Source organism: Halichoerus grypus, chromosome 5, assembly GCF_964656455.1.
Source record: "Halichoerus grypus chromosome 5, mHalGry1.hap1.1, whole genome shotgun sequence".
Lineage (NCBI taxonomy): Eukaryota > Metazoa > Chordata > Mammalia > Carnivora > Phocidae > Halichoerus > Halichoerus grypus.
This window is the reverse complement of record NC_135716.1, coordinates 187,270,478-187,298,068: the sequence shown is the minus strand read 5'-3', so window position 1 is coordinate 187,298,068 and position 27,591 is coordinate 187,270,478. Positions and strand designations below refer to the sequence as shown.

Below are 27,591 nucleotides of genomic sequence, written 5' to 3'. Positions count from 1 at the left end.
AAAATGTGACTTAAGAGGAAAAGAGTTTTCAGAACTTTTTGGGGGTGGCAGTACAGCCAGGTGCAGACAGCCTGGGGACCCAAACCTGAGCCCAGGCACGGGCACTCTGCACCCTGGGTGCCGCAGACAGACCACAGAATGACAGAGGAGGCACATCATGCCACAATGGCCGCAGCCGTGCCTGCTCGCTCTGTCTAGCACTGGGACTGCTCCTTGCGAGGCTTTCCGCATCCTGCCATCGGGGGAGAGAGGTCGGGGCAGAGTCCCACTCCAGACCAGCTTCTCGCACAGGCTTGATGTATCTAACCCAACACTGTGGGGCGCAGCAGTAGACAGCCCCCACGGTGCTGGTTTCCATCCCCACAGCCACCACTCCAGGGATCTGTGCAGGGCTCGGTACTTTCTGGTCTCTCATGTTGTAAAAATAAAGCCCCATCCACCATCTACTGCCCTTCCCCCCGCAGCATGGGCCCTGACCTCCAGGCTCAGGGCCAGCCAAGAAGCTACAAGCCCAACTGCCTGGTGAGGTGGGAGCACTGCACAGCAGTCCCCACAGGTCCCCAGGCTGGCAGCCCTCAGTCCTCCTCAGAGAGCTGCAGATCCTGCAACTCATCCTCTGGTCCCTGGGCCAGCCGCCACAGCTCCCGAAGGTCCAGGCCCGCCTCTGTGTCTGGGCCTCCATCTGCAGGGAGAGACCAAGGCAACATAAATTCTGCTTTATCAGGAAGAAGCCAGCCTTGGAGATTCCTCATCACTAATTAATCACAGCCCTAATTAATTTATTGGTGCCGCTGTTACTGGCTGCCAGAACCAGCGGGAACATAGCAGCTGGCCTGGCATCCCTAAGGAGGGGTGTGGGCCCAGCTTAGAGCCATCCTCCCACCCGATGGCCCTGCCTGCCCATGCACCCACGCCCATGATAGCCTTGGGCTCCTGGACAGATAGGCTCAAAGGGCCACAGCACTACCCCTCACCCCCAGGAACCACTTACCTTTTGAACTGCCGACTTCTTCCTGGCTGCTACAGCTGCCATCCTCCTCCTCCTCCTCCTCCTCCTCCTCTACCCTCTGCCAAGCTCTTGGGGACCCAGGCATCCCTGGGGACCAAGGAGAAGAGCCCATGGGAGTGGGTCTGCCAGCAAATGCACACTGGGGGAAGCTAATGCAGGAAGGTGGGCCAGGCTCACAACCCCACACCCACCCACCTTTCCCTCAGGCCCCCTTGGGGCAGGTGGAGAGGGCTCCCAAGTGCCCAGCAAGGAGTGGGAGTGAGGGAACAAGGTCTGGGGACACGTGTTCCAATTCCAGGAGGCCCTCACCTCAGAGCAAGCAGAGTGGTGGGAGAAGGGTCCCAGCAAACATGAGCGGTAAGGTGGGAGCTGGCACCCCCTTCTGGTTCCATGAGGTGTCTGAGGAAGCCTTCCAGGTCCACCTTCCCCTTCCCCACAGGGAGCTCAGGCCCCTACCTCTCTCTGAGAAGTCCATGGTACTATCTTCCTCATCACTGTCCAGGTCAAAGAGATCTTTAAATTCCACTCTGTCTTCATTCTTGTCTCCTACCTTCCGCCGCTTTATCTCTGGCAAGTTCAAATCTTCCAGCTGGAAGGACCCAGAATCAGAGCAGGAGGTGAGGGTGGTCAGGTGGCTCTGAGAGCCCACCCAAGCCTGGTCCCCAACCTGCCCTGTCTCAGCCCTGGGCCCCACCCTCCACCTAAAGGCTTAGCCCACAGCCACAGCTAGGTCACATCGTGCGTCACGCAACAAGAACCCTGACCACAGTTACTGTCTCCCTCTCCCTCACATTCCCAAAGACAGGCTTTATCCAAACCCAGTGCCCCATTCCCTCCTCCGTTGCCCTTCAAGCTTTGCCTCCCAACCAGTCTTCCATGCCAAGACTCTGCTTGGCCACTTTTTCTAGCCAACTCTTGGTCAGCATCACTGGAGAGGACTCCTGGACAGTCGCCCTGCCAGGCAGGTGAGGAGGCCCCAGCCACACACTGGCCACCAAGTGCCATCAAAAGTAGAATCACACCCACTGGCTGGAGGCCCAGCTGCAGCCCCTCACCTCTCTGTCTCCAACCTTCAACCATCAATCCCAGAAACGACAGCAGACCCATGACGACATGAGCGCAAAGACACAGACACAGGCATGCCACTCAGCATGTGCCCTCAAGTCACACCACCCCACACCCACTGGCCAGGCCCAGACTCAGAGCATAGCCCCTCCTGTGCCTCCTGCCGATCCTCTGGTGTCCAAGGTCAGTCTAGCCACTCCCTCCTCCAAAATCCCCAGCCAGTCTGGCCTCCAGGGACTCCTCCTGAAGGTCGTAAGAGAAGCGCCGATTACCCAGTTCTGCATGACGTCTGCCCCTTCAGAGCAGCCACAGGACAGGCTACAGCTGCGAACAGGCCCCAGCCATCCAGCTGACATTGTCCCTGGGACTGTCCCCTCCCACAAGCCCCCTTCCCCACTCTGATCTTAAAGTCACAGCCAGGGAGCTGGATCCTTGTCTCAGAACAAACCAGGTGGTCATGCCTGCCCATATCCCCCCCCACCCGCCCCCCAGCAAACGTCCCCTGCAGACATACCCGCTCTTTGCCACTGATCTCCAGCTGGATCTCTCGCTCCCTCAGCTTCCGCCACTGGCTGTAGTACTTGCTGAGAGGGGTCCCTTCCTCTCGGGTCTGCTTCTCCCAGGCATCCTGTGGGGAGAGGTCCAGGATCATGTTCCATCCTGGGCAAACCTCCAAAGCCCAGCCCTGCACTGACTAGTACGCTCAGGCAGTGCCACCCGCCCAGCCCCCCCCCCCCCCCCCCCCCCCCCCCCCCCCCCCGAGCTCCCAACTGACCACCGCGTGCTGGTCGGCCACACCGAAGGAGGCCCCCTGGCGGCGGCTGCAGATGTACCCTGCATTCTCCTGCACCTTCTCCAGCAGCTGCTGCAGCTGCCGGCAGTAGTTGGCCACCTTGCATTCCCGGAGGAAGGACTTCAGCTGCAGAAGGAAGAGGGGCTCAGTCAGGGTCCAGACACAGGCCTGCTCTGCACCCCACCATCTGTCTGGGTCACACATGACCACAGGGAGGTGGTGGGGGAGCAGGGAACATGGGTTCATGTGTCTCACAGCCCAAGTGCACAAGTCTGGCCTTGGGGAGCCCTAGTGCACACAGCTGGGGAGTGGGGCCCAAGTGCACACACCAGACTGTGGGGAAGGGGGCGCTGCATGACCGCTGTTGCCGGGGCCTACGGGGGCTGGAGAGCAGATGGCCCATCCCATAGGCCAGGCAGAGGCATGGAGGCCGCAGTGGGGCAACATGGATCTACCCTCCAGATCAAATCCCACCCTCAGCCTGTCTCTGTAAATAAAGTTGTATTGGTACACGTCCACACTCATTCACGTATACCTTTCTGTGGGTTTTTTGTACATCGGCTCGAAGACCTGAACAGCTGTACGAAACCACATGACTGTAAAATCTAGAGTACTTACCCTTTGACGCTACCAGAACAGTTTGCTAAGCCCTGTTCCATACTACGATCCCCAGGACCTGGAGTCCAGAAATAGAGCCCTGCATACACAGCCACACCTGTCCCTGGATGGGCCTCTGAGCCAGTGCAGTTCTGGTCCGAGCAGCCCACCCCTACTCACCAAGCAGGCCTACGACTGTGCGGGGCTGCTTCTGCCCACCAGGGCCAGACAGGGACAGGCAGTGCCACCTGGCCCTTCCCATGAGAGGCACCTGCCTCCTTGAGATGGGAAACATCTGGGCTGAAAGCAAACGGACCTCTGACAGAGGTTAGGTTCTGCTACTGGGCCTGTGTGGCTGTGACAAGGATGCCTCCCTCTAGTCACTACATAAATGGGGAGCTGAGCCCATTAAGACAGCTTCGTCTGCTATGTGGCAGGCCGTCGAGGGATCTGCGAAGGGACGGGAAGGGAAGGGGGAGCCAGACAGTGGGTACACACCTGCAGGACGGCGGGCAGCGCCAGTTCAGGGAACGCAATGCTGTGGGCCTGGCTGTGCAGGTATTCCAGGATGAGGTCATACAGCTGCTCCACCAGGCCATCCTGAGGCAGCAGGGAAGAAAGGAGAACGTCAGGGGTGGGAAGATGGGAGCTCAGCCCTTTTTCAGAGCGGTCCAATGTGTCCGCTCACTTTCCAGGGTGGAAACCGGAGGATGTGACTCCACAGCCTCCCCAGAAGCCACACTCACACTCAGTGTAGCTGAGGCCAAGGAACACTGCTCCCCCCCACCCCAAAAGACCCACGAAGGTCCACACAAACTCTGGAGGGCAGCGGGCCCCCTCCTGTCCACACTCATCTGACTCCTGTCACCCTACACACTGACCTCAGTACCCTATGACGTCCGGCTGTGACCCCCACCCAAGGCATCTCCCCAAACCCCTCCACAGGAGGCCTGAGGCCAGCCTCACCCGGTACGCCTTCTCCTGCAGGTTGACTTTGGACAGCTTCAGGATCACGGTGAAGTTGATGGGCTTGGAGCTCATGCGCCCCGGCCTCTTGTTGAAGTCGACCTGCTGGAAAACCTGTCCCAAGACCACATCAGCCTGGCCTGCTGTGCCTCATGCCTCACTGTACCACACACTCTAGCCATAGCCTGGGTCCTTAGAGACCCACTTTGGAACCAGGGACAAGCAGCCACATGCAGTGCCAGTCCTGTGGGCCCACAGACCCCCCTGCCTTGCAGAGCTCTGGCCTCCAAGGGAATCACTTTATCCTAGAGTGGGGATCTGGCTGATGGGAGTAGGACCAGGAGCACACACATGCTACTGACTCCCTCCTAAAACCAAAGAAAGGTCCTTCCTTTACACAGCCACTGTCACTGCAACGTCCTCACCCGTGACTGCACCCCTGAGGACCGGTGCCAACCCCAGGGCTGCATCCCTGGGAGGATCTCCGACGAGGGCCTGGGGAGCAACCACTCCCTCATCCTCCACGGAGACCACAGGCTGCGTACATCGGCCTCTGCCTCTTGGAGAAGCCCACCCCTAGGTCCGAAGGCTGAAGGCTGCAGGGTGCCCTGGGGGCAGCAGAGTGGGAGCCAAGCCTGGCCCCTCCTCACCACCCTTGCACAGAGGTGATCCAGGATGTTGTTCTGAAGGGGACGGGTGGCCAACACCGAAGATACCAGAGCTGGGGATGATGGTTCCCAGCTGAGCTCAACACAACTCCAGATGAAAATCACCCACGACTGTGGTATAACAAACTGTTTCCCTAAGGGAACATTGCCCTTTCTCAAACCTGGCTCAGCCTGGGCTGCGGGGGGAGGGGGGAAGGGTCGCTGCTCTCAATACCTCTTCCCACCCACCCAGGAAGGGCAGGGCAGAAACTGCCTCCTGACTTGTTTTCTCTGGGAAGGAGAGACCTGCACCCCTGGGTGTGAAGGGACATGCCAAGCAGAGCTGAGGCAGGGGTCAGTCAGTATGAGAGCTGTGCTAAATTAGAAGAAATCAGAATAGGAACCCTCCAGGGGCTCCCTTCTCTCTCCTACTTGGTAGGAGATACAGAGCACAGCCCTGTGACACACAGAACACCACACTGAGACACTCATCCAGCCCATCTAGTGGTGGGTGGCACTAAGGCTCTCTAATAGGGAGATGTGAAGTCCTAAGTATACGGTGGGTTGGGGCCTAACCCCTAGTGGGTTTCTGGGCTTTAGTCAAACAACCTTTCCCCACCTGAGCCACACGCATGTGCAGGCATGCAAACACCCATATGCACATGTATACATACAGACGTGCACATACACACAAATGCACACAGGAGTGTGCAGGAAAAGGAATGCAGCTTTGGAATCAGACCTAGGCTTCCAGCCCAGCTCTCCTGGTCATTATCATAGACCAGACAGACCCAAGTGTGTCCTAAAACCAGCCCCCTCAGGCCAGCCCTGCAGGGCAGCTGTCCGTGTCCTCACTGCCACTCCAGCCCACCAACACACACCACCAGCTTGGGCAGGTGGCAAGGCACTGCACAGAGCGATGCCCTCCCAGAACCTGCTCTACAAATGAGAAAACCAGCACTCGGGAAGTACCGTTATCTCAGAACACACGGTCCACATACGGCAAGAAGGGCCTCCGAGGACAGCACGAAGACACTGGACCACCCCACCCCACCCTGGTGGCGGGTACCCTCTCACCTCCAGCACGAAGGGCAGCACTGGGATGAAGATGCCAGTACTCTCCGAGAGCAGCGTCAGAGCACGTACACAGTGCATGCGCAGGGGGTAGAAACGGGCAGTGGGGACCAGCCTGGGAGCATGGGAAAGCAAGGGTGAGCAGAGGCCTGAGCCTCACAGACCCCACAAACCACCCTCCTGGCCTGGCTGCCCATGACTCAATTGTCAGGGTGAGGGAACACCCCAAATGACTTTTGACTTAATTTCATTTCAGTGCAGGAGGGCGGCAAAGGGAGATGGTTCACTCAAGGCTTCCTTTCTTCCCTGCTCCATGCTTTAAAAGGCTCCCCCTTCAGGAGCTCAGGGGCGACCCCTCCTGGCCAACAACGGCAGCCGCCCGGCCACATGCAGCTCCTCCACCCCCACAGACCAAAGCTCAGGAATCACAACGGACGTGTGGCATACCACACAGCCCTGCTCTGTCCAAGAACCAATTCCCTCCCACTGCACACAGCCCTTTCTACCCAGCATCACCCAGAACGCACGAGTCTGGGACACTGGGCCACAGACCGCACCATCCCCAGTCCCTCCTCAGGCGCTGCCAACTAACAGACCCCAGGGTCCAGGGATGGCCCAGACCCTCCTGGAGAAGCAGCTCCTCCCTGGCCCCCCAGGATGCCTCCCTGTGTAGCCCTGACCCTGACCCCCACAACAGCCCACGTGACCCCAGCCTCCCTCGGCCCTCAGGGCGACCCTGCCCACCCGACTCACTTGATGCAGCCGATTACCACCTGGGAGAGGGGGTAGATCAGGGGCTGGAGGGCTTCACCGGGGCAGATGGCACTGAGCGCACGGCACCACAGGTACAGGCAGTGGACGAACTGCCAGTTGTACACCGACTGGTAGGTCTCCTGGGCACAGCCAAGTCCGCCTCCAGGTCAGCGCGGGGCCCCTGGAACGGCCCAGCTCTTCCTCACCCACCACGTGCGCAGGATCCCAGCCAGCAGCAGCACTGTGCCCACCTACCCAACCTCCCCCCTGCACCTGCCACCCATTCCCAAAGCCCCCCCAGCAAGGACCCTGACCCCACCAAGATGCTGGGCTGTCTCTCCCAAGAGAATGAGGCTTCCAGGAGGCCCCAGGCCCTCAGCCGGGTCAGGCTGGGGCCATCCCCCACCCCACAAGCACAACCACACACCTTCTTGCGTGTGGTCATGGCATTGCGCAGGTGGATGGCGAGCTGGCGGATGTAGAGGAAGGCGTGCTGGTAGGCGATACCAGTGTCCAGGGCCAGCAGCTCGGTCAGGGTCCGCTGCATGAAGCTGATGAAGGGCAGGGTGCTGGGAGAGGTGAACTTGCAGTTCCTCACGTACGTGATGTACATTTGCTGCCAGAAAGACCCCAGTCAGAGCCACCTGAGCTCCCAGGGTCCTAGGTACCCACCACCAGCTCCAAGCCGCCGCCAGACACCTGGGCCTCTCCCTTACAGCTGCTGCCTTGGCGGGAACCACAGTCTGGCCATGTCTGCTGCAGACCCCTCTCCCTACACGGCACCTGCTCTTGGGCCCCCTGCTGCCGCTCAGCCTCCACACGTATACACCCACCAATCCCACACAAAGTTTGCAGTGCCAGGAGGAGGGGTCCTGTAGGTAGAGTGGAGTGCCAAGGAAGCTGCCACATGAATAACTGCAGGAAGAGGCAAGGACACCATGGAGGGACTGGGAAGGAGGGATGTAGAAAAGCCCCAGCTATGTGCCAGGCCTATGCAGGGGTTTCTAGAGGGACTCCACGTGGGAAAGGCCACCCCAAGCTTGCAGCCGACAGTGGGGTCCCCGTCCCTCTCCACACCTGATGTCCTCATCCACTGAGGGAGAGAGCTGTCCATGTGGAGCCCCAGGGGGCCAAGAGCTCCCATCCCTGTCACTGTCCCCAACTTCTCAGGGAGGGAACTGTGATGACAGTGGGGGTCAGCCCAGAGCCACAGTGCCAACAAAGGGCACCAACCACAAAGGCAGCTCTCCAGCCCTCAGGCCAAGACTTTCAGCCCAGACCCCGATGGACACAGACTCAGGGGCACTAGCGGCAGGAGCCCCGGGCCTGAGCACTACCTTGAGGACAGGACTCAGGAAGACGTCCTTCCTGTGCCGGCAGACCTTGACGAGGACCAGGAAGGCCAGTACACGCAACGTCTCCTCACCTGTGCTCCACAGGACCACCATCCTCTGCAGAAGGCAAGAGGTCACTGCCTGCCCCAGCCTCCCCAAGCCCAGCCAGAGGCCCCTGTGGTCACTGCTGGGAGACAGCCCTTCCCAAAGCACCTCAGGAGAGAAGCACCCAGAACTCAATTAGGGAGTGACAAAACATAAAACTAACCCCGTGAAGGCAGTACCACAAAAACACACGACGCCCAGATCCAGAAACGCACATTAGAGAACAACAAAAGTACGTCTTGCTTCATTTCTCGTCAGAAACATCAGAAAGCTGCCACCTCACGTGACTGGTCTTGCAGCCCCAAGAGCAGAGGGCCGACGGAGACAGAACCCAAGCAAGGGTAGGGTGGGGATGGGCACAGATGCCAGCCGCACTCTGGCTAGGAGTGGGGCACGTGTGAGGGGCAGCGACACGCACCGCCACCCCACCGCCACAGCGAGGGGCCTGCGCACCTTGAGCAGCACGCGGCACTGCTTGGGGAAGGTCAGGTAGTAGGGCACGGAGCTGCTGACGTGCTGGAGCACAGCTGCTGCCACCGTCGCCTCCGCCACGCAGGCCACCAGCTGGGGAAGCAGGAGAACGCCGTGAGGCTCCAAACCCACGCGCGTCTGGGAAACAAGGAAGGACTGGACCACCGGCCGTGGCCAGCCCCGTGGAACACAGCAGGCCCTCCCCCACTAGAACTGCACCTGTGTAACTGAGCTCAGGTAGACCTTGGTATCCAGCCGGAGCTTCCCCCACAGCGGGCTGCTGGACGGCTGCAGCGCCCTGCAGAGAGACCAAACCCACACCCACCTGGGTGAAGCCCCACACTGCACGCTTTCTGCCAAAACCCGCCACCCTTCATGGTGACTGCTCTCTCAGTGCAGCGGCCCCCTTCGTGCAAGAGTCCATGCCTGACCAATGCCAGCACCACCCTCACCTGTCAGCTTCCCTGCCCCCTTCCGACAGGGCCACCTCCACAAGGCTGCCCCCTCCTGATTACGAGTCCAGCCCTGGCAACTTCCACCAGACCCAGATACTCCTGTCTCCAGGTCCGCCACTGCCCCATGCCTCCCTTTCAGGTAGTAACAGCAGGATCCTTCCCCAGAGTCTTCTTTCTTCCTCTGCAAGGTGTCTGGGGGTAGTCTGACCCTTCATGCCCTTACTACCTCCTAGTCATGTGGCTGCATGACCCTCTCAGGCAAATGTCCCTCCCCTTTTACCAAAGGTCTGCTGCTCTTCTCTCCCCTCTGAAGACTTTTCACAGCCTCCTCTACTCAATGTACCTCTAATGTGGAACTTAAGGTTCCCAAACTAGCTTTGAAGAGGCCCCTACCTACGGGCACACACACCTCCCAGAGCAAACAGCGAAGAAGTAGACAAGATATCCATTTAAAGAGAGAAAAAGAGAACAAAAAAGAGAGAATCCTGACCTAGAAAACTAGTGGTGCAAAGCCAAGCACACACTCTGGGCCCCCTAAAAAATTCTGGGTAGAGAATGTACCTTCTCAGAAAGAAAAGAGAAAGAAGGAAGGACAAAGCCACCCAACCGGCCGAGTGCCCAGCCTCTCCCAGGAACCCTGCAAAGGGCCTGGCTCTATCTTCAACATCCCTCTATCCTGGTTGGGTCTAGAAAGGACCCCTAGATCACAACGCCTCTGCCTTCCCCAATGCAGGGGCCTGACTACGCCTCCCTACCTCCCCTCTTCCCTTTCACCTGCTACTGTCCTTTGGGACTTTTCCAAACAGCAACTTCTGGAGACAGCCAAAGAGATCTCGAATGCAGAAGGTAACCAGGGCGTTGAACACTGCAGTGAAGGGACCACAGATGCCACTCACAGGACAGAAGATGGAAGAGAGAGCCTGCATCCCATGTCCTCTCACCCGAGCTCACCAGCACTGTCCGTGACCTGGAATTTGCTCGCTTCAGCACCTTCTTGGTCTCCTTGGGTGGTGACCACAGCAGCTCGGAATGCCTGCACAACTTCGTGGAACAGCTTCGGAGTAAGGTGATGCTAAAGGGGTTAAGAGGACCCAAAATGTTGGGGGAGAAATCAGCTGTGTCAGACAGAGCATGAGGCAACCAGAGCTCCAGAAACCTGCTCTATGAGAAAATGGCGCCCCTTGCCCACATTCTGAGACGTGGAAGCAATGTTATGGAGCCACATGCAGGGAACAAAAAAGGAGTCCAGAACGTTCCTGGAAGGGCAGGGAGCCTGGCTCAGGGCCATACGGGAGAGGCTGAGGGTCCCAGATCTGGATGGTGACCTGTGACAGGTGGTATCTAGAATTCTCCCTCTGTCCTTTCCTTTTCCTGCAGAAACCAATGCAAGACCCTGGGAAGAAGGGCTCTGGCTCCACTGACTGGCAAAGGCACAGACACTATGTCTTGCCCACAGTGGATTTCAGGCAGCAGGGAGCCTGAGAGAGAAACTGAGGGGAAGAGAGGAGAGCCCCTAGACTCTCTGACCGAAGGACAGAATGCAATCCTGGAGCCTCTCCGCATAAAGAAAGAATTAAATGAGATTCTCTGGTGCTAAATAGGACTCCAGTGCCAGTGCTCAGAGAAGGGCTCCTCCCACCTACCTCCTCCCAACTGCACAGATCCAAGTAACTGAAATGAGGCTAGGGCAGACTCCTAAAGCAGGGTGGGGGTGGTGGGGGTGTCCAATTGCCCACCCTATGCCACTTCTCACCTTTGCTGCCTGTTTCCATCTCTCAACCATCACAAGGGTCACAGGAGCAGAATCCCTTTTCTTCCCCTTCAGTCCTCTGGGGCCCCCATCCTCATCCGCATCTTCCCCCTCCACACTTGCTTCCTGTACCAGACAGAGGGCCAGGCTGGAGCAGGATGCAGAGGCCATAAGTGTGCCCCTGCCCCCACCAATTCTGCCTAGGCCCTCACTTCCAGCGTATCTGGCAGAGAGTGGAGCTGCTCCTCTTCATCCTCAGTGCTGTCTGAATCACTAAAGTTCAGCAGGCTCTGGTCGTTCTCCTGCAGGAACTTGTAGAACTCGGGATCTTTGTCCTTCAGCCGAGAGAGCTGGTCCTTATGCTCAGATGCTCGACCTTTATGCCGGCTGAGAAGGTGGGGGCATCAAGTACAATGGATAGGCACAGCCCACAGGGGTGGGGGAAAAGGGATGAGGCTTCCTGTCCTCCACACTGTAAGCTTGCCAGCCTCCACAAAGAAGCTACAGGGCTTGATCTGCAACCTCCACAAGAGCTACCGACAACTGCTGGTTTTCAGCAGATCCCCCCTCCCCTAAACTCCAGACTCACATATCCGACAGCCTCTCTACACACGCTTCAACACCTGCATTTCAAACCCAACACATACAACACTGAACTTGTGGTTCTCCCAAACTTGTTCTGCTGGCACTCTGCTCCATCTCAGGTGTCGGTAACCCTATCTTTCCCGGTACTCAAGTGAAAGACAGCCTCTCTATCTCTTACGCCCAGCATGCGAAGTGCCATGAGGTCTCCTCAGCAAAACCCCTTCAAAGCCCCTCATGCCTCCTCTTAAACCAGCACCATCTCTCAATTCTCCCAATTACCATAGTGGTCTCTCCCTATCTCCGTACCCACCAACTCCAAGCTATTCTCAACACAGCAACCCAAGTGACCTTTGCGTTAGTGCCATGTGACATTATTTCACAGCTCAAAACCCTGAGATAACTTCCCATTGTACGGGTCTTATAAACGGCCTGCGAGGTCTGACTCCACCATCATCTCTCCAGGTTCACCTCCTACTACTCTCCCCCTCACTCCTCCTTAGACACTCACCTGTGTAAGATCCGCTCCCACTTCAGGAGCTCTGCTGTTCCTGATACCTGAAACACCACAGTATTCTTCCCCTGTCTGCGTGACTTCCTCCCTCGGGTCTCTGTTCAATTACCACCTCCTCAAAGGTCCTTCTCCACCAAACAGCAACAGGAACCCCCCAATATGCTCCCTATTTATCTAACCCTTTGCGTTTTTCTTTACTGTTTGCCACACTTATCTTTTCTAATCTACCATAGGTCTGATTCACCCGGGCTGCATGAGCTCTTCTAGACCAGAAAAGGACCCTTTCATTATGCACCAACGTATGCCCACCACCTAAAATAAGGTTTGTCGGGGCGCCTGGGTGGCTCAGTCAGTTAGGCGTCTGACTCTTGCTTGCGGATCGGCTCAGGTCGTCATCTCGGTAGAAGGCTCCGCACTCAGCGGGGAGTCCACTTGAGATTCCTTCTCTCCTGCCTCTGCCACTGCCCACCCCGCCCCCCGCGCGCGCGGTCTCTCTCTCAAATAATCTTTTAAAAATGTAAGTAAATAAAATAAGGCTCGTCACAGAGCAAGGCCTCAGCAAACACTGGAAGCAAGAATGAATAAGCCGAAGGGTCTGGGGGAGGGGTCGGAGGTCCCTGAGGCCCCAGGAGCGATCCCCATCCATCTGATGGGGTGGGCCAGGACAGTGAAAAGGGTCTGGCTTTACAGACGTCCCAAGGCAGACGCTCCGCTCACCTGGACGAGGGGCTCCCGCCTAGCCCATCCAGTCTCCGGTCGGCTCCAAACACCGCCCGCGTCTCTGCTTCTGGGGCTCCTTCGGACTCCGATTCAGACTCAGAATCAAAGCCCGAAGCCAAGAACTCGTCCACTGTCAGTTCTGCCAGGCGCCTGCGGGTTACGACGTCGCAGTCAGGACTCCCCGCCAGCCCGGCATGCCCCTGCCTTGCTGCACCAGGAACACGGAGATGCACAAGGAGAGCCCCTTTGGGTATAAGCACCCACCGGAAGGCCGAATGGGTCCTCAGACCCTCAACTTACCGCTTGCCACCCCGCGCCGCCGCCATTACTGCCAGACAGCAGCGTGCGCCCCACTTCCGGCCCCAGAATGCCGTCTGTTAGCAGCACTTCCTCCGGGCCAGCCCCGCCCCCGGGCCCGCCCCGCCGCGCCCCACTGGTGGCTTTCAGTTTCTCTAACGGTGGCTCTGGTGGCATCCAGGCGGGAGGGCGCGTTCACATCCTCTGTGCCCTGGGCTCCCAGGGTGGCAGGGCGGATGCAGGCTAATGGCGCAGGCCTGGTTCAGTCACGGTTCCCGCACACATCGCTGAGTGTCGGGCTGTAGATCTCGAAAATCGGGCAGGACTGCATAGGGTGGAACCCTGACCTGCTGCTCACAAATCTGTGTCCTTCCCGGTACGAGGGAGTAATAGCGGCACCTATCTGAGGGAAGGTGAGGCATGGGACCTGGGGCACCCTCTCCCAGCCCTGCCCACAGCCTCCCCAGAGCTCCATAAGCACGTGCCTGTGGGGATGTCAATGCACGACAAAATGCATTCAGGTGAAAACATTTGACAGACAGGACTTCTATGCAAAGAGCTCTTACAAATCAATAATAAAGAGCCAACAGTCTCGCAGGAAAAGCAGTCTAGTAGAATAGGCAATGCCATGGGGGCGGGGGGGGGGGGGGGCGGCGGCAATTCGCCAAAAAAATGATACTCTGATGGCCAGGCCGGTCTCGACTGGATCAAATGAGGATCAGAATGATGAGAGTCACTTCTACTTCACTGGACAGTCCACAGCAAGGGGTGGGGGGCAGTGGACAGATCCCAGAGCTGTTATCGAAGCCCGTTTGGCCAAATCTTCCCGAAAGTACTGCACCTGATACTTAGGTCCACCGAGTCCTCTGCTGGGAATTTGCCTAAATCCACAATATGGGGCCGGGCAGGAATGGCCACTTTTCCTTTGCCCCGGCTGTGGGAAGGGCAGGTACAAAGGCCCAGTGGCTGGAAGGTTGCCTTGCTAGAAGAAAGGAGGTGGGAAAACCAGATTATGCCCTCCTACCCCCCCCCACCCCCAAGGGCAAGGGTTTGTGGTCCTGAGACCCCAGATCCCACAGCCTTCTTGGAAGCAGGCGTGGCTCCTGGCAGGTCCCCCAGACCCTGCGCCCCCACCCCATCCCACCCTACCACCACCACCACCCCACCCCACCCCACCTCCCCGCAGCTAGCGCCCAATTCAAGGCCTGGTACGTGTAGGGGTTCATGGAGCGAACCCAGCAAAGGCCAGCCAGGCAAAGTGGTCTGTCTGGGGTCATAAAGGGGGCAAGGCAGGATGTGGTACCGGGCTGCCTCAGGCCCCAGGGGCAGCAGGGCCTTCCCACCTGCGGGCCCAGGGTGCTTACGGGGGCGGGGCTTCTTAAATGAATTGGCGGGGATGGATGGTCCGGGAGGCTTCTCCGAGGTAGGCAGCGGGGGGGCCTCGGGGGCTTCCTGGAGGAGAAAGCGGGCGGGGCGCCCGGACATTGACTGGGAAGATTGGAGTGCTGTGTTCAGTCCCCGAAGACGCGGGGAGCGCGGGAGGCGGGGCGGGCGGCGCCGAGAAACAGCGGCTGCGGGCGGGCGGCGGGAGCGAGGGACGCGGAGCGGGCCGCCACCGCCTAGCAGCCCTCCAGCAGTCAGTACGTCCGTTCGCCTGTGCGTTCTCCGCGGGTCGCGGCGGGTCCGATAGCCGAGCCCATGCAGCCGCGCAGCGAGCGCCCGGCTGGCAGGACGCAAAGCCCGGAGCACGGCAGCCCGGGGCCCGGGCCGGAGGCGCCGCCGCCGCCACCGCCGCCGCAGCCACCGGCGTAAGTGGGCCGAGGGGCTGGGGACCGTAAGCCGGACCGGGGGCTGAGTGGGTCCGGGCAGGAGACAAGGAGGGGCGTGCGCCGACCCTGGCTGGCTGCCCGGAGGAGGCGGCCTCGGCGCCCCGCAGGCTCGGCCCGCCGGTGGAGGGTACAACTCCCCCTCTGTTTATCGCGCACACAGCGACGTGGGACAGGGCGTCCAGAGGTGGCTGCTTCCTGGAGGCTCTGTCCTCTCCCGCCGCCCTTGAATTCCGGCTGAGCTTAGACTTAGGCGACTTGTCTGCACGATGGGGGGCAAGGGGGGGCGTTGAGCCGCTCCCGAGGGTCAAGTGAGGTTAGACCTGCTGGTGGGCATAGGGGTCTTCTTCAGAGCTGTCATGAAGCATTAGCCAGTTGCACTTCATGCACATCCTGTGTGCCCAGCCCGTGCTGAGGACACTGGACTCTGATGGGGAATGGGAAGGGTGGCCAGTGACAGAGGAGCTCCTGGTCCCAACGAGGGCAAAGGGAGCCTGGTTCTTATGAGAGTTACAGGCAGAGAAATCCTATTCTATGGGGACCCTTGGGCAGAGGGGAGTATGGTGCCAGGAGGGGTCCTGGCAGAGGCAGCTGTGTAGGTTCAACCACGGCATCAGGTGTGTGACTGGACCTCATGCTAGGAGCAAGTGTGGAGCGGTTTTGCTGCACTCCGAGGAGGCTCCCCGTATGTGAGGGAGAAGAGTTGGGGGGGAGGGGGGGTTTGGTCCTTGATGGAAGCCAGGTATGGGCTGTCAGGGAGAAGGGTGGCCTCCTAGGTGCCCTGGCCCTGCCTACGGTTTCAGGGGTGGGTGAGCAGCTCCCTGCAGAGGGCACCTGACCTGGCACTGCCCATCCGCAGCCCGGAGGCAGAGCGCGCACGTCCTCGGCAGGCCCGGCCCACGGCCCCAATGGAGGGTGCAATGCAGCTGCTGAGCCGTGAGGGCCACACTGTGTCCCACAACTCCAAACGGCACTACCACGACGCCTTCGTGGCCATGAGCCGCATGCGGCAGCGTGGCCTCCTGTGCGACATCGTCCTGCACGTGGCGGCCAAGGAGATCCGAGCACACAAGGTGGTGCTGGCCTCCTGCAGCCCCTACTTCCACGCCATGTTCACAAGCAAGTACCACCACCTCCAGTCTGGGCACTCGGGGGGCTCCACAGATCTCCCAGGGCAGGGACCGGCCTGACCTGCTGTCCCCACAGATGAGATGAGTGAGAGCCGCCAGACGCACGTGACGCTGCATGACATCGACCCTCAGGCCCTGGACCAGCTGGTGCAGTTTGCGTACACGGCTGAGATTGTGGTGGGCGAAGGCAACGTGCAGGTGAGGCCGCCTCAGCTCGCGTCGCACGCCTCTACTGGGCGCCTGTGCCTCAGCTCCCGGTGTTTCCTTGGGCCTCTCCCTCGGTTCCTCGTGTCCCGGTTCCCTGTCCCTGCGCCCCTGGCTCTCTCTGTCTCATCTCACCCCACAGACTCTGCTCCCAGCTGCCAGCCTCCTGCAGCTGAATGGCGTCCGTGACGCCTGCTGCAAGTTCCTGCTGAGTCAGCTCGACCCCTCCAACTGTCTGGGCATCCGGGGCTTTGCTGACACGCATTCATGCAGTGACCTGCTCAAGGCAGCCCACAGGTACGTGCTGCAGCACTTCGTGGATGTGGCCAAGACTGAGGAGTTCATGCTGTTGCCACTAAAGCAGGTAACATGCCAGCTGGGGCACGGCCTTGACTCTGACCCAGTCCCTGGACCCTGGACCCCAGACCCAGCCCTTGGACTCCTGGCTCCCTTCATCTTGGCCCTCAGGACCTGGCCCTTTGGCCCCCAACCCTTATTTCCAGCCTCTGACCCACATTCCTGCCTCACTACCCATCCCCTGCCCTCTCCCCACCCTACCCCCACCTCACCCCCTTTTTCTGATCCACCCAAACCTTCAACTTTTGACTTTTGATCCCATCCTGTCCTGACCACATCCCTGCCTACAACCTCCAGGCCCTGGTTCTACATCCCTAGGATTGTTCTGGGCCTAGGCCCCCAGGAACCAAATCTGTGGTTCCTGACCCTGCTTGGCCCCTTCTCATAGGAACACTGGGCTCCCCATTGGACTCTCCCTCCCGGGCACCTTCAGGGCTCCACGGGCCCCCAAGATCCTCCCTAGATCTCAGGTCCGAGGGTCCCCACCCCCAGGTGCTGGAACTGGTCTCTAGCGACAGCCTGAACGTGCCTTCAGAGGAGGATGTCTACCGTGCCGTCCTGAGCTGGGTCAAACACGACGTGGATGCTCGGAGGCAGCACGTCCCAAGGGTGAGGCAGTGCCTGGGGCCCACTGTGCTCAGGAGGGGACACACAGTGGCTGAGGGCCTGGGTGCACTTGGGCTCTGCCACGGCCAGAAACCCCTCACAGGAGTGATGCAGACACATGTTTCAAGAAGGGTCCAGCGTGTCTGAGGGGGATCTCTTCACTGGGGCCTGCCACCTGACGGTGGCACCCCTCCACCCCAGCTGATGAAGTGTGTGCGCCTGCCCCTGCTGAGCCGGGACTTCCTGCTGGGCCACGTGGATGCTGAGAGCCTGGTGAGGCACCATCCTGACTGCAAGGATCTGCTTATTGAGGCCCTCAAATTCCACCTGCTGCCTGAGCAGAGGGGTGTTCTGGGCACCAGCCGTACACGGCCTCGGCGCTGTGAGGGCGCTGGCCCTGTGCTCTTCGCTGTGGGTATGTTCACCTGTCATGTCTCCTGGTGTCTGGGCCCCTCCCCCACATACCCTCCCTCTCCCCTCCCATCCCTGACCTGTGCTTTCTCTCTGTGAGCCCAGCACAAGCCTATCTCACACTATGCTGGTTACATCCGGTACCCACCCCGCACCTGCTCCTCTGCCCACCTGTGGAGGAGGACCCCATGTGGTACGACCCACTCAGCAACCCCATCCCCACCCACCTTGGAGCCTCCATACTCTTGACCTTGAGCTGCGCTAGAGACCCCCAGCCATTGCCTCCCTGGGTCCCTTGTCCTGCCCCATCACCTCCCCTTTCCTAGGTGGTGGGAGCCTGTTCGCCATCCACGGGGACTGTGAAGCATATGACACACGCACTGACCGCTGGCACGTGGTGGCCTCCATGTCCACGCGCCGGGCCCGGGTGGGCGTGGCAGCAGTTGGGAACCGGCTGTATGCTGTGGGTGGGTAAGTGTGGAGGCTGGTTTTGGGTCAGGGGCTTAGCATGTGCCCACTGGGCCAGTCCTGACCGGCAGCGGACCCCTCCCCTAGTTACGATGGGACTTCAGACCTGGCCACCGTAGAGTCGTACGACCCTGTGACCAACACCTGGCAGCCCGAGGTGTCCATGGGCACGAGGCGCAGCTGCCTGGGTGTGGCTGCCCTGCACGGGCTCCTGTATGCAGCTGGTGGCTACGATGGGGCCTCCTGCCTCAACAGGTAGTGGCCGGGGTCAGGGCCGGGTGGCCTCTTGGGGTTGGTTCGGCTGCAGGTGTGGCTGCACCAGGACTGCAGAGATCATGCCTGAAGGGAGCAAAGAGGGATCCAACCTGACTCAAGTCACCAGGGCACCCTGGGCCTCTTCATCTACACCAACCCAGCTGCCCCTTCTTTCCCTCTCAAGTTCTTCCCACCAGCCCAGGGGCTGGGCACCACATGGACACTTGCCCAGGATCATGCAGGCCACCAGCTAGGGGCCCATGTCCCCACCCAGAGGGCCTGCTACTTGCTCCAGTGGGATTCTGGGGTCAGTCTCTGTGACTGGCCAGGATGGGATTTTAATCATTCCATGGGGGAGGGCAGGCCGTGGGACCAGGGCAGCCTTTCTGCCACTGCTCAAGGTCAGCGGCAGGCCTGGTGTCCACAGTGCTGAGCGTTATGACCCTCTGACGGGAACATGGACATCCATCGCTGCCATGAGCACCCGGAGGCGATACGTGCGTGTGGCCATGCTCGGTGGGTGACAGGGCCTGCTCTGTGTAGTGTCCACCCCACCCCCACCCCTACCTGCCCCCCCCGAGACCCCACACGTAGCAGGCACACCACGGGCACGTTGACTGTCTGCAGATGGGAACCTGTACGCTGTGGGTGGTTACGACAGTTCATCACACCTGGCGACTGTGGAGAAGTATGAGCCCCAGGTACGAAACACACCCCAATCACATGAATTTCCCTTCCAAGAGCTACTTGAGGTCATTGCTCTGTTCACCCACATCACCCAGATGATCAGCCCTCTAGGTCCCACCCCATCCCACAGATACCCTATCCTGGAGTAGGTTCTTGCACTGTAGAGAAGGAGGGAGGCTGGTGATGTGTCTGCCCCCAGCTGGTCCCTTCAACCGCAGGTAAACGCATGGACCCCCGTGGCCTCCATGTTGAGCCGACGAAGCTCAGCAGGGGTGGCGGTGCTGGAGGGGGCCCTCTACGTGGCCGGCGGCAATGATGGCACCAGCTGCCTCAACTCTGTGGAGAGATACAGCCCTAAGGCCGGTGCCTGGGAGAGTGTGGCACCCATGAACATCCGAAGGTGCGCCGGCCCCCCCCCCCACAGGCCTGGAGTGTCCCCATGTCACCATCACCCACCAGAGACACAGATCTGTCTTAAGGCCTCCAGCCCGCGTGGTGTGTCCACGCCTCTCATCAGTATACACACCGCCCAGCCCCAGGGCCCCGCCCAGCCCCAGGGCCCCGCCCCCGGAGGCTCCGCCCAGGGCCCCGCCCCTGGAGGCTCCTCCTGTGGCCCCGCCCCTGGAGGCTCTTGGAGTCCCGCCCCCACGGCTCACCGCCCCCCTCCCCACCCCCACCCCACCCCACCCCCAGGAGTACGCATGACTTGGTGGCCATGGACGGCTGGCTGTATGCCGTGGGGGGCAACGATGGCAGCTCCAGCCTCAACTCCATCGAGAAGTACAACCCGAGGACCAACAAGTGGGTGGCCGCGTCCTGCATGTTCACGCGGCGCAGCAGTGTGGGCGTGGCAGTGCTCGAGCTGCTCAACTTCCCGCCTCCGTCCTCGCCCACGCTGTCCGTGTCGTCCACCAGCCTCTGACCCGCGGCGCGGACTGCACAGAGGCCCGGCCCCGCGGCCTCCCACATGCCTTAAGCCCCACAGGGCGGCCCCAGCGCCTCACGTGTCGGGGGCAGGGTGCTCGGCCCCCACCAGGAAAGTCCTGCCCTGTCTGTCCTTGTCTCTGCGTCGAGGCCGTCCGTTTCTGTGTTCATTTCTCAGTGTCTGTTTATGTGTGTGCCATTTATTTACTTACTAGTTTGTTTATTTATTATTTATTGAACGATGAGCAGCGCAGCACTAACTAGTTTACACGTTTCCCCTTGAAGTGTCCTGTGTCTCTGGGACCAAGCTGCCTTCCCAGGTGTCCTCCTGCCCCACTGGGGGCACCAAGGAGCGATGGGGGTGGACACTTGCATTGCGCATGGGTCAGAGGCGAACTCAGACCTGTAGACCTGGAGGGACTGAGGGGGCAGGTACTGAGCAGCAGGCCAGGGTTAGTGGGGTGAGGGTTTTCTGAGCAGGTGCAGACCCTTCCAGCCTGGGCTTTGCACACCACCCCTACCTTGCCCAGCCAGGCACGCTCCCAAGAAGGGCATGAAGCAAGCTTCCTTCTCCTGGGCATGGTGTCTCTTCTGGATCCTGCACTGAGCTGAGCACAAGCGTGCCACAGACCCCACATAGCAATATGAGCCAACTTGAACAATAAACATGTTTCTTGGGCTCTGTGGGCTTGAGGCTGAGTGTACATCTCCACCCTTTGGGGTCTTATCTGGGGTGACCAGGAGGGCCTGGGGACAGCTGTGCAGCTGGGCTGAGGCTCTGCTTTGGCATCTGGGGGCTTTGAGGCAGCATCATCACGTCCAGGTGGGTCAGGGATGTGATGTCATGGATGAGCACCCAACCAGGAGTGTGGTTCGCTGTCAGCCTGGTCCTGAGAGGCCCTCGTGGTCCCATCTCATCCCAGGCTCTGGAGAGAGGGGAGTGCACAGTACTACCCCTACCTCACCATGATGGTCCCGGGTGCACCCAGGAGGTTTGTGGCCTCCTTCTTGGACTTTGGCCTGGGGTGAGGTTTGGGCTGAAGCAGGAGAAGTTGGGGGAGGGTCCTGGCTTCCCCTTCCCCAAAGTCATAAACTCCTGTTTTAGCAGCTGAAAGCAAGCACACACCCCCTTGCAGTCCGTGGTGACTCAGACCGTGGCATTGAGGTGGAAACAGGATGTGTGTTCTCCATGGGGAGGGGTGGTATTGGGGGGAGGGAGCCCTAGGCTCACAGAGGTCCAGCCCCAGGCAACCCCAGCCTGAGTGCAGGCAGGCCAAGTACTCACAAACCTGGCCTTTGAGGCTCCTCCCATACAGATTGGAGGCTGAGATGGGTTTTCTTGGCTGGACCAGGGGAGAAGACTCCTCACTCCCCAACGCCCCCACCCCCCAGCGACTCCAGACTGGCCTGCATGTGTGGGGGACCCAGGTCAGAGAACTGAAAGGCTTGGGCCCAGGTGAGGGGCGGGGCCCTCCCAGAAAGGCTCCACCCTCGTCCGGCCCTTAGGCATAGGGCAAGACTTCCCAGAGCTCTGCCTGGGAGGCGGGACAGGAGGCTCAGTACAGAGGGACCCAGACCTGTCGACCTGCTCAACTTGGGCCCGCCGCCACCGCCGCCCATGGGGAACAGCCACTGCGTCCCTCAGGCCCCTAGGAGGTTCCGGGCATCCTTCTCCAGAAAGCCTTCGCTGAAGGGAAATAGGTGAGGGGGGGGTGGGGAACCCAGCCTTGGTCCCTAGGTCACAGGGGTGTCCCCCAGTCTGCCTCGGGGGCCAGGCTGTGAGCCCCCCCCTTCCCTTATCCCCAGAGAGGATGGCGCAAGGAAGCTGGCTGGCCTGTTTGGCTCCGAGGCCGGTCCTGACCTGGACGCCACTGCTGACAAGATCTTCTACTACATCCCTGGGACGGTGAGCAGGCGGGTGGGCGTGTCCCAGCTCACAGCGGCGCGGTGGCGGTGGTCTCTGTGACTGTGTGTACCTGTCCTATCTTCACTTAGCTCAGGGTCTTCCCCTGTCAGCCTGGGTGGGAGTCAGATCCAGCACGAAGTGAGGAAGTAGACACTGCCCCGCCCTGGGGAGCTCATCTGGCCGAAAGTCTGAGCGGAGAGCGAAACTGAGAGACACTGAGTCAGTGGGGTGAGGGAGCACCCGGCAGGGGCGGGCCACAGGCGGGGCCTCCAGGAGTCTCTGCTACACCAGAGGGGGCACCATGGCCAGGCTATCCACTCAGAGCCATACCTGGGGTGTCTGCCCGCCCCCGCCCTGGACTTGGGTGCGGGACAGCATGCCCAGGCACAGTCGAGGTGGACCAAGCACATATATGTGTGTTGCTGTGGCTGCCATCGCTCTGAGAGAGTAAGGGGCTTCAGGTGAACAGTGAGCCAGCCCAGGCCTCAGGTTCTCCCGGGGGGTGTCTCGGCATCCACCACTGCCTCATTCCACAGCAGCCCGCTGTGATTCCCCCCTACCAAGGCCACACAGCAAGGACGTGGCTCCCACATGCTAGGCTACCTCTGAGCTGAATACCGGCCCCTCTCACCCTGCCCAGCTTCTGAGGGGCTAAGGGTTAGCTGAGAGGGGAGAGACACCCAGCCCTTTTCCCTAACCTGGATAGCATTGGGTATGGTGGGAGCCTCTGCTATCTGCAAAAGCCCCAGAATGTGAGGGAAATGATACCCCAATATCTTACCCCAGGCCAGAGAAGGAGGAACATTTGTCACTCTGGGTCAGGGATCCCACCCTGCACTCTTCTCACACTGCTCCTTTGAGACCTAGCAACTGGTGGTGGCTTCCAGAGCCCACCTTTCTAACTAGTTCCCATCAGGCTGGGAAGCCCAGGCCTGTCCCCTTTCCTGCCCTCTGAGGTCCCAGGGCTCCCTGCAGGCAAGTGCTGGTTTGAGAAACCATGCTGCCCCAGAGGTGGACAGGGCACTTCTGTCCAGGGTCTGGCTGGGCTGCGATAGAGTCCCTCCATGTGACTGTATCTCAGACCTCAACTCTGTCCAAGCCCGGGACACATCATGTGACCCTGGTGGACTCGCGTGAGATGTGGTGGCCCCGGTGGTCCTCACTTGCCAAGACATAGTAGCAGGAGAGGGGAGCAGGCCTGTTGAACCCGGGAGGGGCGGGGCGCCGGGGAGGAGCCACTTCTTAGGCCCTGCCCTATGGTGGGTTCTGCACCTACAAATGGGCCAGCCCTGCCAAGGCCCTGAGCTGACTCCTCCCTAGGCCCTAAGGCTGAGCCTGGGCCACAGGAACAGCGACATGGCCCTTCCTGTTCATGGCCTATTTTTCATGGGTCCCATCCCCAAGTTGTTCCCCACACTGGGTGTGGGTACAGGAGGCCCCACCCAGAGGCAGGGAAGCCTCACATTCCTGGGCTTGCCCAAGGGGCAGCTTAGCTGGGCCAGGGCTCAGCAGCCCTCAAGGCAGCCCCTGCCAGCACCCAAGTGGAGCATGGCCCCTCCCCAACTCACCCCTGAGCCCCTAGACCTCAGCCCTTCCAGCCAGAGTGTCAGGTCAGTACCCATCCCTATCTGACTTCCAATCTGATGATCAGGGCCCCGGTTAGAGAGGATTCTCTGTGCGGCAAGACTGGCTGAGTGTTTGTGGGCCCCAGCGCCCTCCCCTCAGCAGACACACACCGGACCCCCAGCGCCCTCCCCTCAGCAGACACACACCGGACCCCCAGCGCCCTCCCCTCAGCAGACACACACCGGACCCCCAGCGCCCTCCCCTCAGCAGACACACACCGGACCCCCAGCGCCCTCCCCTCAGCAGACACACACCGGACCCCCAGCGCCCTCCCCTCAGCAGACACACACCGGACCCCCAGCGCCCTCCCCTCAGCAGACACACACCGGACCCCCAGCGCCCTCCCCTCAGCAGACACACACCGGACCCCCAGCGCCCTCCCCTCAGCAGACACACACCGGACCCCCAGCGCCCTCCCCTCAGCAGACACACACCGGACCCCCAGCGCCCTCCCCTCAGCAGGCACACACCGGACCCCCAGCGCCCTCCCCTCAGCAGACACACACCGGACCCCCAGCACATCTCAGGCCCGGCCTGCTTCTGCGGTACAGCAGTGGGCAACAGACAAAGAGCCTGTTCTCCTGGTGCTCCCGTCTCCGTGACAGCACCAGGCGATAAGACAGGTAAAAGACACGATAGGCCAGAAGTGGCTACTGTTGAGAAAAATAGAGGAAGAAAGGTGTGCGGAGGGGTCAGGGAAGGCTACAATGTCAGGTTATCCAGACAGGACCTCACGGAGAAGGTGACATCCGAGCCATGTCCTGATGGCGAGAAGAGAATGGGACCGAGTGGTGTGGGCAGAGGGAATAAGTATAAAGGCCCCAAGGCAGCCTGTGCGTGATGTGGGCAAAGAGGACCGGGCGGGGGGCAAATCAAAGAGGACCCCTGGGGCCATTGCCAGGACCTCAGCCTCCTCTGTGGGTGAGGTTAAGGGGCCCGCTGCCGTGTGCTGACGCAGTCAACACGGGCTCTCAAGGGCTGATGTGATGCATCTCCTTCCAGCTCCCCATTAACTGACATGCTGGTAGCTTGAAATGGGCCATGGTGGGAATATTAACATGGAAACACACCCCCACCCTGTGGGACCAGGTATTAAACACGTCTAGCCAGCACTAGAGGCATGGGAGAGCTTTGAGCATCATCTCCCTCAGACACCCAAAAACCCCTCTGACCAACAAGTCTTGGGAGGCTGAATAATCAAAACGCAGGTGCACAGGAGATATCAAAAATACGGGTCGAATGTCCGTTGAGTTCAGACTTGGCCATCTCTACACTAGACTATGTAATGTTATGACAGCTCACATGTGTATGCTGCCACCATTTCCATATTAAGAGGCTGTGAGTGCGTATTGGGGTTCTGTACCTATGAGTGATGGTGTGGGTATGTTCCTAACCTTTGTATTATGTAACTGGGGGTGTGTGTATGGGTGGGGCAGCTAGCCCCAGGTCAGACGCCCCCCTCCCTGACCTCTGCTCCCCACAGGACATCCGGGGCCTGGAGAGCCAGCCAGAAAACCTAGAGCAGCCGTTCCTGAGTGTGTTCAAGAAGGGGCGGCGGAGGGTGCCTGTGAGGAATCTGGGCAAGGTTGTACACTATGCCAAGGTCCAGCTGCGATTCCAGCATAGCCAGGTGGGGCCAGGCTGGGCCGAGTGGGGGGTGCTTGGGTACCAGCCTGGGGCCTGGCCCCAGCCCCTCAGACCAGCAGCCCTGCTCTCCCCCAGGACATCAGCAACTGCTATCTGGAGCTGTTCCCCTCCTACCTCTACTTCCAGGCCCATGGTTCCACAGGACTCACCTTCCAGGTAAAGGGAAATGGGCAAAGGGAGGAGTCTAGGGGTAGAGGGAGAGAGCAGCCTCTTGGGAGGTGGGTATCCATGTCTCACTAGGGGTCCCCCAGCCCTCCCCTTCCCCCATGTGCTCTGGCAGGGGCTGTTACCACTGATGGAGCTGAGTGTCTGCCCGCTTGAGGGGTCCAGAGAGCATGCCTTCCAGATCACAGGTGTGTGGGGGGCATGAGTGGACCTGTCCCCCAGGAGGGGCCTCAGCTGGGGCTGCTCAGTGGCCTTGGCCTCGGGCTGAGCTTCAGAACCCTGGAGGGACCCTGAGCGCACTGAGGGCTCCTGGCTTTTCCTCCAGTGGGCACATAAGCACTTGCCAAGCTGGGGTGCAGGACAGTGGGCAGGAGACCTCCAGAGCTGTGAATGCGGCCCTGTTAGTGGCCGATGGTCCCAGATGGTGCCACAGGGTCCTCCTGTCCCAGGCCCTGGGGTGCCCATGGAACCCTTGGGTGGGGCCTTTCCTGTGGGCTGCAGGCCCAGCCCACTCCACCCCTCTACCCCCAGGCCCGCTGCCTGCTCCCCTTCATGTGCTCTGCCCCAGCCAGGCTGAGCTGGGCCTCTGGCTGTACCACCTGGAAAAGCAGATAGCCCTCGTGGGAGGGCTGCAGCACTGCCACTCAGCACCCCCGCAGGTCAGTCCTGGGAACCCCCACACCCCCTTCCTGTCCCCTCTGTGCCAACACCCTCCGCTGCCCCTGACCCCCCTTCACCAGGGCCCCCCTGAGGACGAGCTGCCCTGGACTCTGCAGCGCAGGCTGACCCGGCTACGGAAGTCATCAGGGCATCAAATGGTGGGCAGCGCCGTCTGTGCCTCGAGGGTCAAGCTGCAGCATCTGCCCTCACAGGTGCGTGGGGCGGGGGGAGGCGGTACCCAGGGGTGAGAGGAGATGGGGCCATGGGAGTGAGGACATGGGGGCACAGGGTGGGTGGGAGGAGATGGAGGGGTGAGGACACGGAGGAGGGGTGAGGAGATAGGGAAGGGGGGTGAGAACATAGGGGCACAGGGTTGAGGACATGGAGGCACAGGGTAGGTGGGAAGAGATGAGGGAAGGCGCCGAGATGGGGGAGGGATGAGGAGATGGGGGCACAAGGGGTGAGGAGAGGGGGGGTGAGGAGATGAGGGAGGGGTTCAGGAGGCAAGTGGGGGCCAGGCCCTCACACACACTGGTCGAGCCCCCACTCTGCCCTTTGACCCCCTCACAGGAGCAATGGGACCGGCTCCTGGTCCTGTACCCAACATCCCTGGCTATCTTCTCCGAAGAAGCAGATGGGCTTTGCTTTCAGGTGGGTCCCTCCCCGCTGTGGACCCGCCCGGGAAACGCCCTGTGTGTGGGGGTGGGAGAGGGCAGAGGCCCAGGAGGAACCTGTATTTCGGGGCCTGTTGAGACAGAGTGTGCTGGCCCCACCCACCCGGCCTGCTGCCCTGGTCAGTCTGGTCTCAGCTGTGATGTGGCCAGGGAGAGGTCCCTGCATAAATATCCCTTATCATCCTAGAGGGTCCTCCACCATCAGCAGGACCATCACCTGGGGCAGGTGGCATGGGGGCAGAACCACTCCTGGGGGACACTCTTGTGCTGGGCCTATACCTCTGAGTGGACATTTTCCTGGTGCCTGAGGGGCGTGTGTGTGTGTGTGTGTGTGTGTGTGTGTGTGTAGGAGCATCCTCTGGGGCTGGAGTGTGTCTGTTGTGTGCATCACAGTAACTTTCTATCTGGGGGTGATCATGGCCCTCAGTCGCTGAGAAAAATGCAGGGGTCTTCTGCATAATTCCGTCCCAACCTACACCCAGTCTTAGTAGGTGACCCAGTGGACCGGTCCCCAGAGGCATCCATCTGTGCCTGCCATTGGCTGATGAAGGCCCCACCCAGAGCCCGGGGGTAAAGAGATCCCTCAGGACAGACAGGGAGCGCCGCCCCCCTCATGGATGTCAGCCTCAGCCCTGTCTTGCCCTCTGCCTGCCATCTGGAGGCCCAGCCCAACTCTGGAGGGTGAGACAGAAGTATGGGCCCAGGCAGAGGCACAGGGTTTTGCCCCCAGACCCAGGCCCATCTTCCGTCACTGCCCCCACAGGGGGAGCTCCCACTCAGCGCCATCCACATCAACCTGGAGGAGAAGGAGAAGCAGATCCGTTCTTTCCTGATCGAAGGTGGGCCGAGGCCTGGCCTGGGAGGGAGGGCATGAGCCTGGTGGGTGCCCCAGCTCTTCAGTGGGGCCTTGCAG

General features: G+C 60.4%; 3 protein-coding genes across 13 annotated transcripts in view; 2 read left to right on the top strand and 1 right to left on the bottom strand.

Annotated features, from left to right (window-relative positions):
• Positions 1 to 10: 10 nt before the first annotated feature.
• NOC2L (NOC2 like nucleolar associated transcriptional repressor) lies at positions 11 to 14,607 on the bottom strand. Of its 3 annotated transcripts, none has more exons than XM_036110199.2 (20): positions 14,497 to 14,607; positions 13,136 to 13,439; positions 12,833 to 12,985; positions 11,232 to 11,406; positions 11,023 to 11,145; positions 10,221 to 10,341; positions 10,044 to 10,134; positions 9,034 to 9,112; positions 8,797 to 8,907; positions 8,242 to 8,355; positions 7,332 to 7,520; positions 6,905 to 7,044; positions 6,155 to 6,266; positions 4,431 to 4,544; positions 3,963 to 4,064; positions 2,850 to 2,993; positions 2,589 to 2,702; positions 1,466 to 1,598; positions 992 to 1,096; positions 11 to 682 (listed from the first exon to the last, which is right to left on the bottom strand). In XM_036110199.2, exons 2-20 carry the CDS (start codon positions 13,159 to 13,161, stop codon positions 576 to 578), a joined length of 2,253 nt encoding a protein of 750 aa, XP_035966092.2. In that variant the 5' UTR covers positions 13,162 to 13,439; positions 14,497 to 14,607; the 3' UTR covers positions 11 to 575. The 3 variants fall into 3 exon arrangements, with proteins under 3 accessions (XP_035966092.2, XP_035966089.2, XP_035966091.2); XM_036110196.2 differs by lacking the exon at positions 14,497 to 14,607 and adding an exon at positions 13,974 to 14,114 and having other exon boundaries at positions 13,136 to 13,535; XM_036110198.2 differs by lacking the exon at positions 14,497 to 14,607 and adding an exon at positions 13,974 to 14,114.
• A 92-nt stretch (positions 14,608 to 14,699) lies between these two features.
• On the top strand, positions 14,700 to 20,680 carry KLHL17 (kelch like family member 17). 2 transcript variants are annotated; one of them, XM_036110204.2, is made up of 12 exons: positions 14,700 to 14,940; positions 15,818 to 16,077; positions 16,165 to 16,286; positions 16,435 to 16,656; positions 17,142 to 17,258; positions 17,457 to 17,670; positions 17,993 to 18,137; positions 18,222 to 18,389; positions 18,817 to 18,905; positions 19,017 to 19,090; positions 19,295 to 19,476; positions 19,770 to 20,680. In XM_036110204.2, the coding sequence occupies exons 1-12, from the start codon at positions 14,831 to 14,833 to the stop codon at positions 19,996 to 19,998; spliced, it is 1,932 nt and encodes a 643-aa protein (XP_035966097.1). In that variant the 5' UTR covers positions 14,700 to 14,830; the 3' UTR covers positions 19,999 to 20,680. The 2 variants fall into 2 exon arrangements, with proteins under 2 accessions (XP_035966097.1, XP_035966099.1); XM_036110206.2 differs by lacking the exon at positions 18,222 to 18,389.
• Positions 20,681 to 20,832: 152 nt separating this feature from the next.
• Positions 20,833 to 27,591, top strand: part of PLEKHN1 (pleckstrin homology domain containing N1) — a 27,450-nt gene continuing 20,691 nt past the window's right edge. For 7 of the 8 annotated variants that reach the window (XM_078073970.1, XM_078073971.1, XM_078073967.1 and 4 more), the window contains exons 1-9: positions 20,833 to 21,701; positions 21,807 to 21,906; positions 25,016 to 25,162; positions 25,255 to 25,335; positions 25,460 to 25,532; positions 25,876 to 26,003; positions 26,085 to 26,216; positions 26,575 to 26,655; positions 27,442 to 27,517. In XM_078073970.1, coding sequence (XP_077930096.1) covers positions 21,619 to 21,701; positions 21,807 to 21,906; positions 25,016 to 25,162; positions 25,255 to 25,335; positions 25,460 to 25,532; positions 25,876 to 26,003; positions 26,085 to 26,216; positions 26,575 to 26,655; positions 27,442 to 27,517 — 901 coding nt within the window. In that variant the 5' untranslated portion in view covers positions 20,833 to 21,618. The remainder of the gene's footprint in view (positions 21,702 to 21,806; positions 21,907 to 25,015; positions 25,163 to 25,254; positions 25,336 to 25,459; positions 25,533 to 25,875; positions 26,004 to 26,084; positions 26,217 to 26,574; positions 26,656 to 27,441; positions 27,518 to 27,591) is intronic. The other variant, XM_078073965.1, reaches the window with a different exon arrangement.